The sequence below is a fragment of the Chlorella variabilis genome (genome assembly GCF_000147415.1).
Source record: "Chlorella variabilis unplaced genomic scaffold CHLNCscaffold_14, whole genome shotgun sequence".
Lineage (NCBI taxonomy): Eukaryota > Viridiplantae > Chlorophyta > Trebouxiophyceae > Chlorellales > Chlorellaceae > Chlorella > Chlorella variabilis.
Window position 1 is genome coordinate 1,151,647 of NW_005435074.1, and position 17,572 is coordinate 1,169,218.

The window sequence follows — 17,572 nt, forward strand, 5'->3', positions numbered from 1 at the left end:
CACGGAACGACAGAATTTGGGCGATGGGAGCAGATGGCGATGTTGGGCAGATTGCGTCAGCAGCAAATTGGGCAGGGGCCAGGGGTGCAGAACCCGCCCCCAGGTGGGCGCTTGTCGGGAGGCCGCCATAGTAGTTCACCCATCACCTGTGGAAAGCACCAGGGTTGGGAGGGTCCCGGCAGCAGCCCTCAGCAGGGAGTGGCGGTGTGGGGTCTGGCGGCGCGCACCCGGTGGCGGTCCCCACACCCGTACTGAGGGCTCTCTGCTATGCTGCTGCAGGCTGGTCCAGCACTCTGGTGAAGCGGCTGCGTCTGGAGAGGACGTTGGAAGGGCACGACGGTGGGGCCAGGCAGCCTTCCGGCCTGCGCTCGCCCTGCCGTGCCCGACCGCCTTCGTGGGGTCCTTGGCCGCCTGCTGCCGCTGTGCTTGGTGCAGGCTCGATGCAGTGCTGCCCCTGGCGCCGCAGGCTGCGTCAACACCGTGCACTTCTCGCCCGACGGCCAGCTGCTGGTCAGCGGCAGCGATGACATGCAGATTTTCTTCTGGGACTGGCAGCTGGGCACGCGCACGCTGGCCTTCCACTCGGGACACCACAACAACGTCTTTCAGGCCCGCATCATGCCGCACTCTGCCAACAGCACCGTGGTCACGTGCGCCGCCGACGGCCTGGTGCGAGTGGCCACTGTGCAGCAAGGCAGCGGCGGCGCCGCGGTGGGGACGCGGCGGCTGGCGTGCCACCGCGGGCGAGCCCACAAGCTAGCGCTGGAGCCAGGCAGCCCGCACTGCTTCCTGTCCTGCGGTGAGTTCCGGCTGCAGCAGCAGGCGGGCATAAGCGCGCCAACGTGCCTCGCACCGGCGCTGCTGCGGACAAAACCACAAGTGCTGTTGGGCAACCCGCCGTGACAAAGTCGCCCTCACCGCTGCGTCACCCTGCGCAGGCGAGGGTGAGGCGGGACCACCTCAAACCCCTCCTGCCAGCCAGCACTCACCCAGCTGCCTGCCATGCGTCGATTCTGCTGCTTGCCCGCCAGCCGCCATGTGTTGTCGCATGCTCTGCTGGTCGCAGCATACCTGCGTAAGTGGCTGCTGACCTTCGCGCTGCCCGGCTCGCCCTCCCCTGCCCGGCCGCAGACGGCGAGGTGCGACACTTTGACCTGCGCCACCCTGCCGCCGCCAACCGCCGCCTGCTGGCCTGCCGCACCCAGCGCGGCCGGCTGGAGCTCAACAGCGTGCACTGCCGCCTGGGCACCACCCAGTTCTGCGTGGCGGGCGGCGACCCCTTTGTCAGGTGCGCCGCCGGCTGGCTGCACGGTGCATGTTCTTGGGTCCTATGGGGGGGGGGCGAGGGTGTCAGGCGGTGATATGCTGCCTGCGCTGTGCTGCGCTGTGCTGCGCTGTGCAGGATCTTCGACCTGAGGCGGGTGGCCCCCTCTGGCGACCCCCTGGCAGAGCCGCTGCACCGCCTGGCTCCCTGGCACCTGCGGGGCCGCCACTCCCTCATCACCGTCACCTGTGCCGTGTTCAGCCAGGGCGGGCAGCTTCTGGCTTCTTACAACGACGAGAACATCTAGTGAGGGGCAGCCTGCTGCTGCTGAAATGCTGCTGCTGGCTGTGGTGCCGGTCGCTGGTGCATATGGCCTGCCAGTAGTGCGCCCCCCACTGATTCATTCTTTGCTGCCCACCCCGCCCGCCTGCCTGACTCCTCTGCAGCCTGTTTGCCGCGGAGGAGCAGCAGCAGCAGCAAGCAGCAGCAGCAGATAGGGCAAACGCCAGCAGCGGCGACTGCAGAGCGGCAGCTGGCGCCTCGGCGGGCCGTGCCGGTGCCGAGCGTGGCGGTGGCAGCAGCAGGCAGGGCAACAAGCGGGGGCGCAGCAGTGGCGCTGGCACTGCAGGAGGTGGCAGCGGCTCGGAGCGAGGCGATGCGGATCGGCAGGCGGATGCAGACGCCGGGGTGCGCCGCACCCAGCAGCGGCGGGCAGCGACAGCAGCCCTGGCACAGGCGCAGTATGAGCAGGCTGCCTCCCCTGCCACGGCAGCAGCACAGGCACATGCAAGCATCCGGCGAGGCCTGTTGCATGATGAGGTGGCTGTCCAGGATGAGGCGCAGCCGCCGCTGCCGCTCGTGGCAACGGATGCGGCAGCAGGCGGCAGCGGCAGTCCTGGCGGCAGCAGGCAGCCTGATGCTGTTTGGCTTGACCAGCTGCCGCGAGGCCGCCATGGTGGCTGCAGCAGCCAGCAGCAGGGGGGGCATGGGCAGGAGGGTGGCGAGGGCGTCGGCTTGGAGCGGGGACGCGGACAGGCACGAGGCAGCGAGCAGGGCGGCAGCGAGCAGGAGGACGCAGGTGGGTTGATGGGTTGACAAGTTGCTGTGGCTGGATTCACCCATGCGTGCCATGCAGCCAGCCATGACGGGACACTCCTGCTCCATCCCGCTCTGACGCAGCAACCGCAGCCCTGACCAGCAAGGCTGCTGCAGCTCCCAAGGCAGCAGCTTGATTTGACGCTGCTGCCTCTTGTGTGCAGGTGGAGGCAGCGGGGGTGGCAGCGGGTCTGAGCTGGACAACATTGATGCGGAGCTTGCCGCAGAGGCAGAGCCGTTTGATCTCGATGCTGCGATGGAGGAGAGCGAGGAGGAGGAGAGCGAGGAGGAGGAGAGCGAGGAGGAGGAGAGCGAGGAGGAGGACGAGTTTGAGGATGAGGGGGAGCTGCCGCAGGCACGACCAGGCCACCTCGATCCCGTGCATGCGCAGCAGGATGGTCTGCCGACGTCCCACTTGGCCACGTGGCTGAACCCCTCAGCTCCAGGAAGATGAGACTGTTGGGGCGCTGGGCTGCCTCGCTGTGTGCAGGGGGCATTGGTGGACGATGCCGACGCAGCGCCGAGGGCGGGCCAGCGCGGCGGCGCCCCCAGCGGCAACGTGCAAGACGGGCACCCCGATGACAGCGTGCTGCAGGTGGGGCGGCGGGGCCGCTTGCCCTGCCTAGCCTTGCTTGGTTGCACGGATGTGTGCACACCTGAATGACCTGCGCCCTCCTTCATGGCCTGCAGACTTACAAGGGGCACCGAAACTATCGCACAGTCAAGGTGAGGCGGCGGGGCGCTTCGCAGCTTTTCAAGCCCCCACACCATGGGGCTCGCCCCGGGGATCCCTGTCCCTCCCCTGTCTGCACCAACCCCTGCGTCGGTGCCTGCCTGTGCAGGGCGTCAGCTTCCTGGGGCGGGACGATGAGTTTGTCATGAGCGGCTCAGACTGCGGGCACATTTATGTGTGGGAGAGGGATTCGGGGGTGGTGCAGGCGGTGCTCAAGGTGCGTCAAGAGCAAGGGAGCAGGAGCGCATGGAAGGAGGAGAACCAAGCGGGAAGGATGGTGCTCCCCTGCCCCAAGCCCCAACCCATGTGCGTGCGCGGCCTGCAGGGTGACGCCGATACAGTCAACTGCCTGGAGCCGCACCCGCAGCACCTGCTGACCATGGCCACCAGCGGCATTGAGGACAGCATCAAGCTGTGGGCCCCCACCGCGGAGGAGCCGCAGGTGAAGAGGGGGGCCGCCCGTAGGGGTGGTGTGACAGTCGTGGGAAAGGGATGTTGTTGCAGCAACGGCGTGTGCGACCTCTTACCCAGAGGCCGCAGGCATTGCAGGGTATCAGCTTGAAGCCCTGCCTCCCAGCCACCTGCCACCCCACGCCATGCCGTGCCACAGGTGCTGGGTGCCGCTGCGGAGCGGCGCATGGCTGCCAACCAGGCGGCGCAGGGCGAGGAGCGGCGCATGTTCATCAGCCCGGAGATGCTGCAGCTGCTGCTGCGGTCCAGGCAGCTGGAGGCCATGCACAGCAGTGACAGCGAGGAAGGGGAGGAGGAGGACGAGGATGACGAGGACGTAGAGGGCCGGCGACACCATGCCGACTGTGCCATCATGTGACCTGCATCGGCAGTTCTCTGTTTGCTTGTCTTGCACAGTGCTGGTGCGTTCGGTTGCTGCCAATTGCATGTTCTGCTCTGCGCCTGCCACCATTCCCTGCTTGCTTTTAGTTGCTGAGCGCTTCTGCGGGCCTGGTACGCACCACCGCCACCACGAGCAACTGTGGGGTGCACCAGGCCATCCAGGAACGCCTCTGGCGCGGGGTGATGGTGCTTCAGCCGTTCACCCACCGGCAGTGCACTTCCGACGACCGGGCATGCTGTGGCAGGGCGGTGCGGCGGCGCATTGTGTGATCACCACTCCCTGTGTCACTTCTTCTTCTTCCTGTTCTTCCACCATGGATCAAGATGACGCAGTGGTGGATCTTTGCTCGCCAAGGAGCGGGCCTGCCTCCAAGCGAAGGAGGCTGGCCCCCTTTGCGCCGCCCTCCCTGCCACAGTATGTCGACCTGACGGAGGGGAGGCCCGAAGGCGGCGCAGGTGGTTCTGGGGCCTGCTGCGCCCGACCGCGACCGCTGGAGGTTTCGCACGGCCACTCACCTCCTCCTCGCTCCCTTCCCCGCAGATATGGATCGTGCGGAGCAGGTTGGAGCGGCTGGCGCACAGCCGAGCAGCGGCGCCGTAGCAGCGGGCCAGTGCAGGGGCGGGGGTGCTGCGGCAGCAGCCGGCAACGCGCCCAACCGTAGCTCGCCGGACAGTCCACGCCTGCACCAGCGCCCATCTAGGCAGCCGGGGCGCCCGGCAGTAGCCTCCCCGATGGGCCCAGCAATGCGTCAGCAGCAGCGGCAGCGCTCGCCCCAGGAGGAGGCTGACGACTTCAGGCTGGCTAAGCGTCTGCAGGTGGGTGACCTGCTGAGGCCTGGGATTTGCATGAATGCCTCACTGTGATATGTTTTCTGCTCACCACGTGCAGGAGGAGGAGGACAGGCGTGCGGCAGCGGCCGTGGACGCCGAGTCGCGCCTGCAGCGCCGCTTCCGTGAGCTGGAGGCGGCCGAGGCGGCGGCCGAGGCGGAGGAGGCAGCCGCCGCGTCGGAGCGTGGCTGGAGCGGCCGCGGCTTCTTCAGCGGCTTGTTTGGCGGCCTCGGCGGCGGGGCTGCCGCTCAGCGCCAGCGCAGCAGCAGCGCAGCGGCGGCAGCCGCCAGTGCAGGAGGCCAGGCCCCGCCCCGTGCGGCCAGCCAGGGCCAGCGCAGCCAGCGCGGCCGGCGCGGCCCCGCAGCGGAGGCCGAGTTTGCCAGCGCCATGGGCCACCTCATGCCGCCGCCCTACCACGCGGGCGGGCATGGCGGGCGCAGCGCCGGCTACATGGGCGACCTGCACTCCCACCTGATGGTGGGCCTGTCTCGCGGCCTGCCGGCAGACCTGCTGCTCAGGTGGGCCGGCACGCAGCTGCGCCATGCTGCAGCCAGCGCTGTGCCGCTCACTGCTGGCTTCTTGTCCTGGGGTGGCAGTCCTGCCAGCCTTCGTGCCGACACCACCCACCCATTGCACAACCCCTCTCTTGCCCTCTGCCCCGTTCACGTGCCCGCCCCTGGCCTTGCCCGTGTTGCCTCCCTCTGCCTGCAGCGGCCGCGACTTCACCGAGGCAGACTACGAGCAGCTGCTGGCGCTGGATCAGGGCAACAAGAAGAAGGTGGCGCCGCGCGACCGCGTGAGCCAGCTGGACACGGTGCGCGTGCCTCTGGCGGGGCGCGGGGCGGAGGCAGCCTGCGCCGGCAGCCCCGAGCTGGACGCGTGCTCCATCTGCCTGGAGGAGGCGCGGCCGGGCGACGAGTTCAAGGTGCTGCCCTGCCGCCACGCCTTCCACTGCCGCTGCATCGACCGCTGGCTGCTCTCCGAACGCAACTCGTGCCCCGTGTGCCAGCGCGAGGCGGTGTGAGCTGCCTCGCTGTACTACTGCTCCGCCTTGCCTGCGTTTTTTCATGTACATTCAGCAAACATCAGCCCCTGGATGGTCGTTAAGAAGCAGATCACTTTCCCTTTTTGTTTGAGGACACTTGAGTGCCGTGAGTCCCGTGTTTGAGGGCGATGTGGGGGAGAGACCCATGCACCTGTGCGGGGCCCGCCACTCATCATGGTGTAGCGGCACCCACTCACCACCACGCTAAATGCGCGCCTCTGCACCCAGGCGATCTCTGCTCGTTGCAACCTGCTGCTTTTTTGCTGCTGCTATGACCATGGTTGTGGCTGGACCTGCTTGTGCCGCTTGCAGACTACAGCCCTACCTCCGAGCCCCAGGTTGTTCTGACGCCAGCCCTTTTGATCCCTGCACATTGCGATGCCATTATAATTGCCGGTAACCTCTGAGCTTGCGCTGTTTTCGTTGCGTGCAGTCTCGTCGCCGCACTGGCTGGCAGCAGCTCCACGCCGCAGGGCAGCAGGCACCAGCAGCTCTCCAGGAAGAGCCGCGAGCGCCAATGGGCAGAGCAGCCCTGAGCCTGAACCCGCTGCCACGCGGCCGCCGCCGCCACCGGTGGAGGCGGCACCGAGCAGCAGCGACATCGAGTTCTTGTTGAAGTTATCCGCAGTTTCGCTGGCACTTGGTGGCATGATTAAATATGGATCCCTGCTGGTTGCCTTCCCATTCATGCCAAATGGAATCGCCGCCCTGGCGTTTGTGTTTGGGCCGCCAGCTCTCTGGGCTGCATGGGCGCTCACAAGGCAGTAGCCACCAGCACTGCTGCATCTGGCACACTGCCCATCATTCCACTCCAACTGTAACAAGAGATGTGACATTGAGTGCTAGGCGGCCGCCTGATGGTCGTGTTCCCCATGTTGCTGCTGCTGCAGCGGCGGCGGCGCAGGCTGCTGCATCTCCTGCTGCTCCAGCCCTTCCTGGGACTCCAGCCCCAGCTGCTGCAGCTGCTGCGCCGCCTCGAGCTCCTGCCGCCGCCGCTCCGCTGTCGCAGGCAGCAGCAGCTTCAGGCGGTAGGCGTCACTGCCGCTCAGGTAGTACTTGTGCAGGCGCTTGTCCCGGATGAACCCCAGCTTCTGGTACAGACGCAGCGCGCCGCTGTTGGTCACCTCCGCCTCCAGCGCAACCTCCTCGCACCCACCCGCCACCATGGCAAATATCGTGCGCTGCACCAGCTCACTGCCTGCGCAACAAGGGCGAGGCGGCGTCGGGGACGAGGGACAACAAAGGCTGGCGCCCAACTGGCGCATGCACACACCGCGCACATCTGCCCGCACACCCACATGCCCTGCTGACCACTCCCCCCGCTCCAGCTTCAGCCGTGCCCATGCCCATGCCCAAGACAGGACGCGCCCCCGCCCGCCCCGCCTCACGCTCACCCACTCCCAGGTACCGAAACTCCTGCTGCACCGTCACCATGGCGATGTAGCCGCGCAGCGCCTTGTCGCGGTGCACATCCATCTTGGCCACCACTGTGCCGAAGCAGCGGTCCCCCTTGAACACCAGGAAGCACAGGTGGGGCCAGTTGTGCAGGAAGTACCTGCAGGGCAGAGGCGGGGCCAGGCGGGGCAACGGGGCAATGACACACTGCTCAGCAGGGCAGGCATGGCAGGCCGCTGCCATCCCCCCGGGCGTCACTGCAGGCCACATTATCCACCTGTATGTGAAGATGCTGTAGGGCTCGGACAGCTCATTGTCTATGAGCCCCATCACCTGCGCAGCAACAGAGGGTGGTGGATGGTTGGCAGCAGGCGGCGGTGACTGGCAGCTGGCGAGCAGTTCAGGCTGTGGAGAGCTTGTGCGCATGGCTTGGCGCCCCGCCCACCAATGGTAGATCTGTCGCGTCTCTATACTGCAGGCAGGCGAGCTCGGGATAGGCAACCGGAGGGGCAGACGGGTCGGTGAGGGTGCACCTGGGGGCGGCACCGGGGCGCTCGCCGCTGCGGGGGCCTGCCTGCCGCACATGCATCTGGCGGCCATCTCTCGCTACATCAGGCGCACCTGACGGTACCACACGTCGTCCGCCCCAGCCTGCGAGGTGGCTTCACTCGCCATGTCTGGGTTGTGGAGTGTGTACACTTTGGTGCTCTGGACTTTGCGCACCACCACCAGGTGAAGGGCGTTTGGTGGAAAGAGATGAATGATGCGGCCCACCTCCAGCTGCCCGCCCTATCACTCTCAGCATGCCCCAGCGTGGCGTTGACCGCGGTCGGTGACCTGGGATGCACAGATCAGTGCGCAGCTGCATAAAAAGCTGCCTGTTCTGTGCAAGCTTTACAGAATGACAGATGCGGGTAGCATTTGATTCTAAGCAAGACAGACTTCATTCTGCCGCTGAACTGACAGCCAGCACCTCCCTCAGTCTCAACAGTGTGGCCTCGGCATGAAGCATCCAGTCGGGCTTCCCACCATCCGCATCTGCAGATGGCGACTTGGACCTTGCGCCATCCGCTGTTGCTGCTGCTGCTTCTGCGCCCATGCTCTCACCCCCGCTGCCTGCTGCCGCGATGGGTGCAGCAGCGGCCTGGTGCTTCTTGGGGTCAAGGATTGCTGCGTCGGGCGCTGGCGAGGGCAGCAGTCCAGCAGCCTGCTGCTCCTTGAGGAATGCTACCACCTGCGGCGCGATACCAGGGTTGCCACGCAGGACCTTCAGCAGGCGGGCTTCGTTGGCAGACACTGCCATGGTGAGGAAGATGGGCTCCAAGCCGCCGTCGCAGGGCTGCTTTGTTGCATCATCCGCCTCCTGCGCCTCCTCGCCCACGGGCTTGCTGCCTGCTGCACAGGTGGGCAGCGAGGCTGTGTCTCCGGCTGGCAGAACGACCATGCCTGCCACACCCGTCTGCTTGGGGGTGGCCGGCGGCGGCTGAGACTGGCCATGGTGCTGGCCGCCTCGCTGCTGCTGCTGCTGCTGCTTGTGGTGCTCCCAGCAGCTCTGCACCAGCTGCGCTTGGATCGCGCCGATGTGCTCCAGCTCTGCACTGTCCAGCTGCTGGCCGCCTGCGCCATTTGCTGGCACATGCTGGGCGAGCAGCTTGGACAGGGTGGAAGCCTGGTGCAGGATGGCTGCCAGCCGCTCCCGGCACAGGTGCTCCTGCTGCAGCGCCAGGGACACCGCCCCCAGCAGCTGCGAGTAGGCATGGCAGGGATGGGTAGGGCCGCGGCTGTCAGGCCAGTACATGAAAGCACAGCAGCAGCAGCAGCGGGCTTGGCAGCCGTGCAGAGCAGCCCAGGGAGCGTGGACTCACCCGGCACACGTCGTCTGTGCGCTCTGCCAGCACAGCCTGCTCCGCGGGCCCCAGCTGGAGCAGCCACACCGCGGCGGAGACGAGAGCGTCAAGGCGCATGTCTGGCGGCAGCCGCACGGCGGACGTGAGCTGCTCAAAGCCGTTCAGCACCAGGCACAGCCTGGGCAGCAGGGGATGGGCGCCCGCAGGGAAACGCCTTGACGCCAGCAGTTGCATCAACACAGCGGAGCGCTGCTGGTGGTGGTGCTGCTGCTGCAGCAGTTGCGGTGCCACTTGCTGCTGGGACTGCCGCAATTGTGGCGGTGGCTGCTGCTGCGGCTGCTGCGGTTGCGGCTGCGTAAGCGCTGACAGCTGTGATGACTGCCGCTGAAGCCCTTTCTGCGCCTGACGCTGCTGCTGGTGCACCACGCCCTGCTGCAAGAACATCACTGGCCTGCCTGCCGCCTGCCCTTGTGCTGCTGGCTGGGGCCTTGCCGTCATCTGGGGACGAGTCGGGGGGACGGCTGGCGGCTGCGACGGGCGCAGCGGCATGGCGGTCGGCTGCAAGCCCGCTGCGAAGGCTGCCTGCTGGAAGCGGCAGGCCTGCTCCCCCCACTCCAGGACGGCAAGCAGCACCTCCTTGGTGATGGGCCCTGCTGGGTCGGCCACCCCCAGCTGCACGGCGGCGCCCCACATGCGCTCCAGGTTGGCGAGCAGCCGGTCATCGATGTCGAGGCGGTGCTGCTGCGCCAGCAGGGCCACGTTGTACTTTGCCTCGGCGAAGAGCTGTGACGGAGTCAGGCCCAGCTGACTCACCAGCACCTGCACCAAGCCGCACAAGATGCAAGCTGTCAGCGAGAAGGCGGCGGGACAGTTCGCAACCAGCACGTTTGATAGCAGTATGCAAGACAACGCGTACTTTCCTGCCCGAGGGCAGGTTTCAGCAGGAAGGGTAGAGTGCGAGGGTATTAAAGAGAGGGGCTTCGCCAGTTTGCAACGCGCGCGGCGGCGGCGGGGCAGCGGCGGGCAAGGGGGTGAGGCCCACCTTCCAGTTCCTGGTGCTGCCCTGCCGCGACCTGGAGCTGTCCTGCGGCGTGGACAGCTGCACAACCTGCTGGGGGCAACGCCTTGCTCGCTTGGCTGCTGGCGTTGCGGCCACAACCATGGCCAGCGGGCAGGTTGGTTGGCAGGGTTGCCCAAGGCCCGCGAGGTCTTGCGAGCAGGGTGCCCTACTTGCTGGGGAGCTGCAGAGCCTGCAGCACGTCGAGAGGGGGCGGCGAGGTTGCCAAACTCGAGAACCACGCCCCGCGCCAGCCAGAAACCAACCCGTGAAGTGCACAGAGTCCCACAGCCACAGCAGACAGCACGGTCAAGGCACTGCAGGGAAGGTAGGGGCTGGCAGTGCTCGTTGCGTACCTTGCACGTCTAGGGCCTCTATGCAATGTTGTTAAACACCCTGAACAATGTTTGCAAATGCCTTGGGAAAGCTGGAGGGTATCCCTGGCACCCTGCCTCGCTGGCCATCTAGCTGGCGTCTAGCCTGGATGGTGAAATCACCATCCGTGGCCCACAACCTTCATCCATCACATCACCTTGGATCCGTCGCCTGCCACGAGGCTCCCTGCCGCCATGCAGCTTTCTCTTCATGTTGCTGCTATCTGCCCTGCAGCCCGACGGGCGCAACGACGTGCCCCTGCAGCCAGCAGGAGCAGGGCCGTGGGTTTCCCCGGGGTGCAGCCGCTGCGCAGGCTGCAGGCAGCCCAGGTGAGCGGCTCTAGCAACTTCGCTGCTGTGGCCGCCACGCATTGAGGCCGAGGCAGCTCTCAATTGGTTGATGGCGATGCTGCAGGAGGGCAGTGTGGAGACGGCAGACGGTGCCAGCTCTGCTGCTGAGGCTGTGGTGCCAATGGCGGACTCCCTCATTGAGCGCGCCAAGCAAGTCGTGGAGACCAACTTTGTGGACGAAGCTTTCAGCGTGAGCAGATGGGCCCGCTGCCGGGCCTGCGGCGGATCACCGGGGAGCCGCCGCCAGCAAGCCGCGCGCGCCTCAGTCGCCCTGCAGCAATCTGGCTAGTACAGTAAGTACTGGTTCGGGCGGCGCTCCGCGTGCTCCCCCCGCCTGCAGGAGACGTTTGTGGAGGAGCTGGAGGCTGAGCTGGCGGCGCTGCGCACGCGGGCGGAGCAGGCAGCGGCGGAGAACACGAAGCTGGAGGAGACGCTGCTGGTGTGTGTTGCGGGGAGAGAGGGGTGCAGCGACGGCAGCGCACCGTCACATGCTGCCAGGCTGCTGCTGGTGCTGTGCCAGGCCGACCTCGATGCATGCCTGCACCCCTGCCGCGCCGCAGGACACGCGCGACAAGTTCCTGCGGCTGCAGGCCGACTTTGACAACTTCCGCAAGCGCACCGCCGGGGAGAAGGATGCGCTGCGGGTGTCGGTGCGGGGCGACACCGTGGCCGAGCTGCTGCCGCTGGTGAGGCCGGGCGGGGCGGAGGGCCGGCCCGCTGCAGCTGCAGGGAGATGGCGCACCGCCGGGGGCTGGGAACGGGGCGCTGCCGCCCGCCCGCTGGCTCGCGCCCGCGCCGACTCCTCTCCTCTCCCACACCCGGCCCCCACCGCCCGCCCCCCCTCCTGGGGTCCAGGTGGACAACTTTGAGCTGGCCAAGGCGCAGCTGAAGCTGGAGACTGAGGGGGAGAAGCGTGTGGATGCGGCGTACCAGGGGCTGTACAAGCAGATGGTGGAGCTGTTCCGGGGGCTGGGCCTGGAGGCGGTGCCAGGTGGGCGCGGCGCCGCGTGCCGGCTGCGCTGCACACGCACCCGCAGCCTCCCTTGCCCGTGCTGCATGCACCGCCCCCTTCCTCGCCTCTCCCACACCCTCACCACGCACGCGCGCTCCCGCCCCCGTGCCCGCCAGGCGTGGGCTCCCCCTTTGACCCCAACCTGCACGACGCCATCATGCGGGAGGCGAGCGAGGATGTGCCCGACGGCACGGTGCTGGAGGAGTTCCGCAAGGGCTTTGTCATCGGCGACAAGCTGCTCAGGCCTGCCATGGTCAAGGTTTCGTACAGCGACGCACCCGCCGCGGCAGCAGCAGCCAGCTCGGAAGAGGCAGCAGCGGGAGGGGAGGTGGCAGCGCCGTCGGACAGCGAGTAGCAGCCCCCCAACCGCATACGCACACACTGCTTCCTGCTCCCCTCTCCGCCTGTTTCCCGCCTGTTTTCCGACCCGTTTGCGTTACATGTCATCTGCTGCGATGCCTCACATTGGAGCCGAATCGCAAATCCGAACAAAAGCAGTTCAAAGTGTGGCACTCCCACAGGACTCAAAGCAATGCTAGCTAATCTAGGTTCCAAAAGGCCAAGTCCCGTGCCCAAACCTGCTGCCGTGCGATTATTTAGGGTCTGCCTACGCCTGCCATTCAAAACATGAGATTAAAAGCGGGTGGCCAGAGCTGTGCGGCCGCCACGCCGCCCGACGTGCGCCGTTGCCGGTGCGGCCGTCGCCCCAGGCGACAGCGCCCTACTGCGCGCGAAACGTGCGGCTGCAGTTGGCCACGATGCGGGGACCCGCGGGGCCGCCGCCCTTGGGCACTGGCCTGGGCGACGAGTACTCTGCCGCGCCGTCGGCGCCGCTTTTGAGCAGCTTGCCGACGGCGGACTTAGGCGCAAACTGGAGGAACCCCTGCGGGGCGAACAGGAGCAGGCAGGCAGTGCAGCAGAGGCATCGTCACGCCTGGCCCCACACAGGCGCGAGGCAGCAGGCAGGGGGGGAGCGGTCGCGCAAGCGCAAGCAGAGCGTGGCGGCAGGCGTGGCGGCGGCATGCGCAGGCGCCAGCACCTGCCTGCAGGTGCATGTCGTAGGAGGACGCAAAGGCCTTGCCGCCGCACAGCTCCTCCAGCCCCTCGCCCGCATAGCTGACCAGCGGCGACACCTCCACCCCCTCGCTGCTCGTCACCTGCCCGCCCGCCGCCTCCACCCACCTGCGAGCGGCCGCGGCAGGCACGGGCACGGCAGCTCAGGCAGGGCGGGTGGCAGGCCACCCCCGCCTCCCCGCACAGGCACCTGCTCGACCCTGCCGCTGCCTCACACGCCGCTGGCTGCACGCTCCCTCAGAACAAGACCCCCACCTGTGCACACACGCGCACAGCACAGCCGGGCTCACCCCTTGTGCAGCGCCAGGATGGCGTCCCGCGCCGTGTCGGGGCTGTCGGCCAGGCCCTGCCCCGGCGCGTTCTTGACCGGCGCAAACTCCTCCTCCCGCCGCACCTCAAACAGGGCGGTGGAGGCGGCCAGCGGGAAGGTGTCGAAGATGAAGAGCTCCAGCTTGACGCCCTGCGGGGAGCGGGGGCGAGGCGGGGAGGCGGGCGGGCACGCGGGCCAAGCTCGGGCGGCGCACGCGCAGAGCTGGGGCAGGTACCCTCCCTGCCCTCATTCCCGTGCCCAAGCCAGGGTCCTACATTTAAACCAGCCGCCCGCCTCCTGCACACACACGCATCCCCACCCGCTCCCCCAGCACCCCTCCCAGCGCCCTGCCGCCTCACCGCCACGGGGCCGTCCAGAGAGGGTATCTTCTTGCGGGCCACGTGGTACCGCCCCATCTCCGCCAGCTTGTCGCTCACCCCCTCCAGCCAGTCGCGGCGGAAGTAGTGCAGGCAGATGTTGGACCAGCCGTACTTGAGCTCGCCGGTGGCGGGGTCAGAGGCGCTCGCCTCAGCCGGATCCAGCTCTGAGGGGGGCGGGGGCGCAGGGCGGGCGGGGAGCGCTCAAGCGCGGCTAGGTGCTGGCGCGCAGCGTGCCGGCCTCAGAAAAGGGGCGCCCCGTGCCGCCGCTCCCGCGGGCGCAGGCCGCCCAGTGCGGCACCCCAGCCAGCGCGGCCTGCCTCCCCGCGTGCGAGCCCTGCCAGCCTGGCCCCACAGTACCACCCCCTCCCACCCCCGCAAAGGGAGGGGCAAGGGCCTCACCCGAGTACTCCACCACCTCCAGCGCGCCGTTGCGCCGCGCAAACACCCCCACCTTCTCCTCCGGATACGCCTTGGCCACCACGCGCGCGCCTGCGGGCAGGCGGGGGGGCGGGAGGTGCCCGAGGTGGGCGGCAGCGGCGACACGGCGGCTTGCCGGAGGGTGCGGGGGTGCAGGGCAGGGGCCAGGGCAGGCGCATGTGGCGCGCGGGGGGTGGCAGGGCCGCGGCACGCCAGGTGCTGCCACGCCACCCGCCACCCAGCCCCAGCAGTCTCTGCCACCCGCCACCACCACCACCACCCGCGCCCCAGGCACTCACCGCACTGCACGCCGCGCGAGTGGCAGAAGCCGGTGAACAGCGGGTCCCCCAGCCGCACCAGCGCATTGTCCACGCAGTAGCAGTCCACCGCCTCCACGCCGTGCGCCGCCATGTCAGCCAGCACGCCCGCCGCGCGCAGCGCCATGTACACGCCGCCGTTGCCGTCTGGCGCCATGGACAGGCGGCAGGCGCTCTCCCGGATGATGCGCCCCTGCTCCGTCAGCGCGGGCAGCGCGCCCTGGCTGAAGAACGCCACCTGCGCCTCCCGCAGGCCGAAGAAGGCGTGGTCGCGGAAGTGCTTGCGCGTGGCGGCGTCGGTGGCGGGGCTGGTCATGATGTACCAGCGCAGCGGGCGCCTGCGGCAGCGCGGGCAGGAGGGGTGCGGCGGCGGGGTGGGGGTGTGGGGGTGGTACGGGGTGCGATAGGGCGTGGCCAATCACGGCTGGCGTGAGGGAAAAAGAGAGAGGCGGGGGCAGGAGGCAGAGCGCAAACCCCTCTCCTCACTCCCCGCCGCCGCGCTGCCCGCTCACTCTGGCGTGCCCGCGCCGGCCTGCTGTGCGGCCAGCGCCTGCAGGCGCAGCAGGCGCTCCGCCTGCAGCTGGAACAGGCTCTTCTTGGAGGGGAGGCCGATGTTGTAACAGCCCTTGGGCGCGGCGCTGCCCAGCCGCGTGCCCTGCCCGCCCGCCAGCAGCAGCACCGCCAGCTTGCCCTCCGCAATCAGGCGCAGGCCGTGGGCGCGCCACCCGTCGCGCTGCTCCCGCGTGGACGACTTGAGGGTGGTGACGTCGCTCACGGGGGCGGCGGGGGCGGCGGGGATGTCGGCGGCGGCCATGCTGGCGGTGAAGATGTGGTTCACATACTCGAAGTCGATGCCCTGCGGTGGGAGGGTCAGCGGGGATGGTGAGGGGCAGGGGTGGGTGGTGGTAGGGAGAGGAGGCGGGCAGGCTGCCCCTGCTCCCGCTGCCGCCCGCACCTCCAGCTGGTGCAGCAGCTCTGCCTGCTGCTCCGCGGGCAGCTCCTCGTAGCCCTCCAGCAGGTGCTGCTGGCCGCACTTCTCCAGCACCGGGCGCAGCGCTTCCATACTGGCTGCTGCGAGGGAAAACCGGCGGCAGCGGCAGGTGCAGTGGGTGGCGGGACAGGGTGGCAGCACGCGGGTCCCTGCCGCCCCGGCAGCGCCAAAGAGCTATTTGCAGGTCTGAAAATGCCAGGCAGCGTCGGGAGGCCTGGCAGGTCACGCCACCGCCGGCACCAGCTGGGCCGCATCTGGGCATGCCACGGCGGTGGTTGGCAGGTTGGCGGCGCCGCCCTCCCACCGCCAGCACCGGCGCAGGGGGTTTGTGCGCTTGGCCAAAGACTGCGCTGGCCTCCTACCTGGACTGGGCTCGACTGCAAGCGGTGCCACTGCCTGCGTGGAGAGATGGAGATGAACTGCCAAAGCTGAACTGCTTGGCGGTGCTCACCGAAAGCCAAACACGCTACTCTAAGTCTAACAGATGAGTAAAGATGAAACGGTCACTGAATAAGCGGCCTGTTGAGCCGCAGAGCGCTCGTACCGCATCGCGTACCGCGGGGGCTCCGCCGGAGCCCCTTTTCCGGCACCCAGTGCAGCAGGCCATGCGATTGGACCGCAGAAGTTGGTCGGCACGGGTGGCCTGCACGCAGGCCCTCAAACGAACGTCGTCTAAGGCGCGCAGCGAGCCAGGAGGCTCGATCAGCGGCTGCAAGCCTGCAGGTGGCAAACGGTGAGTTGCGGTTTTGTATTGTGGGACTCTGGGCCGGCTTGCTGCCACTGTGCTCGCTCCCGCCGCCCTCCAAGTCTCGCGGGGCTGCAGGAGGGTGTCGGCGGGTGGTGGGGGCATGTGGGGTGTTGCATAGGTGCTGGAATGGCCTGGCAGGGCTGCCATGCCGTGAGGCAAGGGTTCATGGCGCCGGTCGCGCCTCGAGCTCCCCGACTGCCCTTGCGCTGCCCGCCGCACCCCGGTTCCTATGCACCGCTGCAGTGGGTGGGCTGGGCACCACTCAGTGCAGTCTGCCTTGGCCTCGCCTGAGTGCGCACACTGGGTTTTTGCTGGCCTGCTCTTGGGCAGCCCTCGCCTGTCAGCTGGCACATCCCAATCCCAGTATTGTCCACACTGGCTGGCCCACTGCCAACCAGCAAAGCTGCCGCTGCTGCCTCCCGCCTGCCTCCCTGCCAACCCGGCTGGCCGCCCACTGCTGCGTGCAGGACTTGCAGCCAGGAACCGCCGCAGGCAGCTAGCTAGGCGTGCACAGCATGTGCCAGGGCGCGCCGCCCGCAGACACGGCGGGCGAGGCAGCGGAGCCCAAGGCCGCCGCCGCCAGCACGGCCGCTGCTGACGGCGCGGCGGCAGGCGGCACGGAGCAGCGGTCGGCTGCTGCCGCCGCGGCGCAGGCGCCCGCCTCTTCCTCGCAGCAGGACGGCTCCCAGCTGCCGGCCAGCCTGCTGCAGCAGCAGGGCTCCAAGCAGTCGGCCGGCAGCGGCGGCAGCGGGCGGCGGGGGCGCAGCAGCGGCGCGGGCGCCGCCAAGGAGGACGGCGCGGTGGTGGTGGCGGGTCGGGAGGTGGTGGGGCGCCAGGTGGCGGTGTGGTCGCCGCGCCTCAGCGACTGGCCCAAGGCCGGCATCGCGCAGTACAACCCCGCCACCCAGCAGCACCTGGTGCGGTACCTGGAGCGGGCGCAGGGCGCGGTGAAGCACCAGGAGGAGTGGGTGCACCTGGCGCGCAGCCGCTTCCAGTGGCTGTCAGACCCGCCCCCCGGCGCCGCCGCCAACCCCACCTACGCCTGCGCGCCGCGCGGCGACGACGCCGTGCACTGGCGGGTCAAGGTCTTCTGGCCGGGCATGGCCAAGTGGTATGTGGGCAAGGTGAGGAGGGGAGTGGGGGGCCTGGGGGCGGGGCGAGGGAAGAGGAGGAGCGGTGGGCTGTATGTGTGTGTAACCAAAGCTGGAGGCTGCCGGCTGCGGCGCCGCGAAAGAGCTGCCCAGCCCGGCCCGGCCCTCGCCTCCTGGCCTTCCAGCTCCGCCCCGGGCGCCGCGCCTGCTCCCCTCCTGCACCATTGCGCGCCCACCCCACCCCCTCGCCCCGCCTGCCCCTCCCGCGCCGCCCCCAGGTCACCTCCTTTGACCCCAAGTCCAAGAAGCACAGCGTGCGGTACCGCGACGGAGACACCCAGGAGCTGCACCTGCGCCACGAAGCTGTGCAGTACCTGGAGCGCGAGGCGG

The 17,572-nt window shown here is 68.5% G+C and overlaps 6 protein-coding genes across 6 annotated transcripts in view; 4 read left to right on the forward strand and 2 right to left on the reverse strand.

Moving 5' to 3' along the window:
• Positions 1-33: 33 nt before the first annotated feature.
• CHLNCDRAFT_135819 (hypothetical protein) lies at positions 34-3,921 on the forward strand (the record flags this gene model as incomplete). The annotated part of the gene is made up of 12 exons (XM_005846303.1): positions 34-103; positions 280-339; positions 467-799; positions 1,132-1,288; positions 1,403-1,570; positions 1,711-2,342; positions 2,524-2,738; positions 2,850-2,954; positions 3,050-3,085; positions 3,202-3,309; positions 3,418-3,534; positions 3,703-3,921. 12 exons carry the CDS (start codon positions 34-36, stop codon positions 3,919-3,921), a joined length of 2,220 nt encoding a protein of 739 aa, XP_005846365.1.
• A 767-nt stretch (positions 3,922-4,688) lies between these two features.
• Positions 4,689-5,797, forward strand: CHLNCDRAFT_135820 (hypothetical protein; the record flags this gene model as incomplete). Its single annotated transcript, XM_005846304.1, has 3 exons — positions 4,689-4,760; positions 4,834-5,291; positions 5,485-5,797. 3 exons carry the CDS (start codon positions 4,689-4,691, stop codon positions 5,795-5,797), a joined length of 843 nt encoding a protein of 280 aa, XP_005846366.1.
• A 1,031-nt stretch (positions 5,798-6,828) lies between these two features.
• CHLNCDRAFT_14420 (hypothetical protein) lies at positions 6,829-7,546 on the reverse strand (the record flags this gene model as incomplete). The annotated part of the gene is made up of 3 exons (XM_005846471.1): positions 6,829-7,016; positions 7,213-7,373; positions 7,491-7,546. Coding segments are annotated over 3 exons (405 nt in total), but the record flags the coding sequence as incomplete, so codon positions are not given.
• A 3,826-nt stretch (positions 7,547-11,372) lies between these two features.
• CHLNCDRAFT_36141 (hypothetical protein) lies at positions 11,373-12,376 on the forward strand (the record flags this gene model as incomplete). Its single annotated transcript, XM_005846305.1, has 3 exons — positions 11,373-11,528; positions 11,698-11,833; positions 11,971-12,376. 3 exons carry the CDS (start codon positions 11,373-11,375, stop codon positions 12,207-12,209), a joined length of 531 nt encoding a protein of 176 aa, XP_005846367.1. The 3' UTR covers positions 12,210-12,376.
• Positions 12,377-12,520: 144 nt separating this feature from the next.
• On the reverse strand, positions 12,521-15,825 carry CHLNCDRAFT_31829 (hypothetical protein). The gene is made up of 9 exons (XM_005846472.1): positions 15,706-15,825; positions 15,308-15,423; positions 14,865-15,208; positions 14,335-14,690; positions 14,018-14,107; positions 13,598-13,782; positions 13,219-13,388; positions 12,894-13,036; positions 12,521-12,737 (listed from the first exon to the last, which is right to left on the reverse strand). The coding sequence occupies exons 2-9, from the start codon at positions 15,413-15,415 to the stop codon at positions 12,715-12,717; spliced, it is 1,419 nt and encodes a 472-aa protein (XP_005846534.1). The 5' UTR covers positions 15,416-15,423; positions 15,706-15,825; the 3' UTR covers positions 12,521-12,714.
• A 781-nt stretch (positions 15,826-16,606) lies between these two features.
• CHLNCDRAFT_135824 (hypothetical protein) overlaps positions 16,607-17,572 on the forward strand; it is a gene marked incomplete at both ends in the record, with an annotated part of 5,917 nt that continues 4,951 nt past the window's right edge. Inside the window, 2 exons of the mRNA XM_005846306.1 lie at positions 16,607-17,215; positions 17,461-17,547. Coding sequence (XP_005846368.1) covers positions 16,607-17,215; positions 17,461-17,547 — 696 coding nt within the window. The remainder of the gene's footprint in view (positions 17,216-17,460; positions 17,548-17,572) is intronic.

Coding starts and splice junctions, on each gene's coding strand:
- CHLNCDRAFT_31829 (XM_005846472.1), bottom strand. CDS start 15,415: ATGGAAGCGCTGCGCCCGGTGCTGGAGAAGTGCGGCCAGCAGCACCTG. Junction 13,783..14,017: donor GGAGGTGGTGGAGTACTCGG/GTGAGGCCCTTG, acceptor CGCCCCCCTCAG/AGCTGGATCCGGCTGAGGCG. Junction 12,738..12,893: donor CGACATGCACCTGCAGGCAG/GTGCTGGCGCCT, acceptor TTCGCCCCGCAG/GGGTTCCTCCAGTTTGCGCC.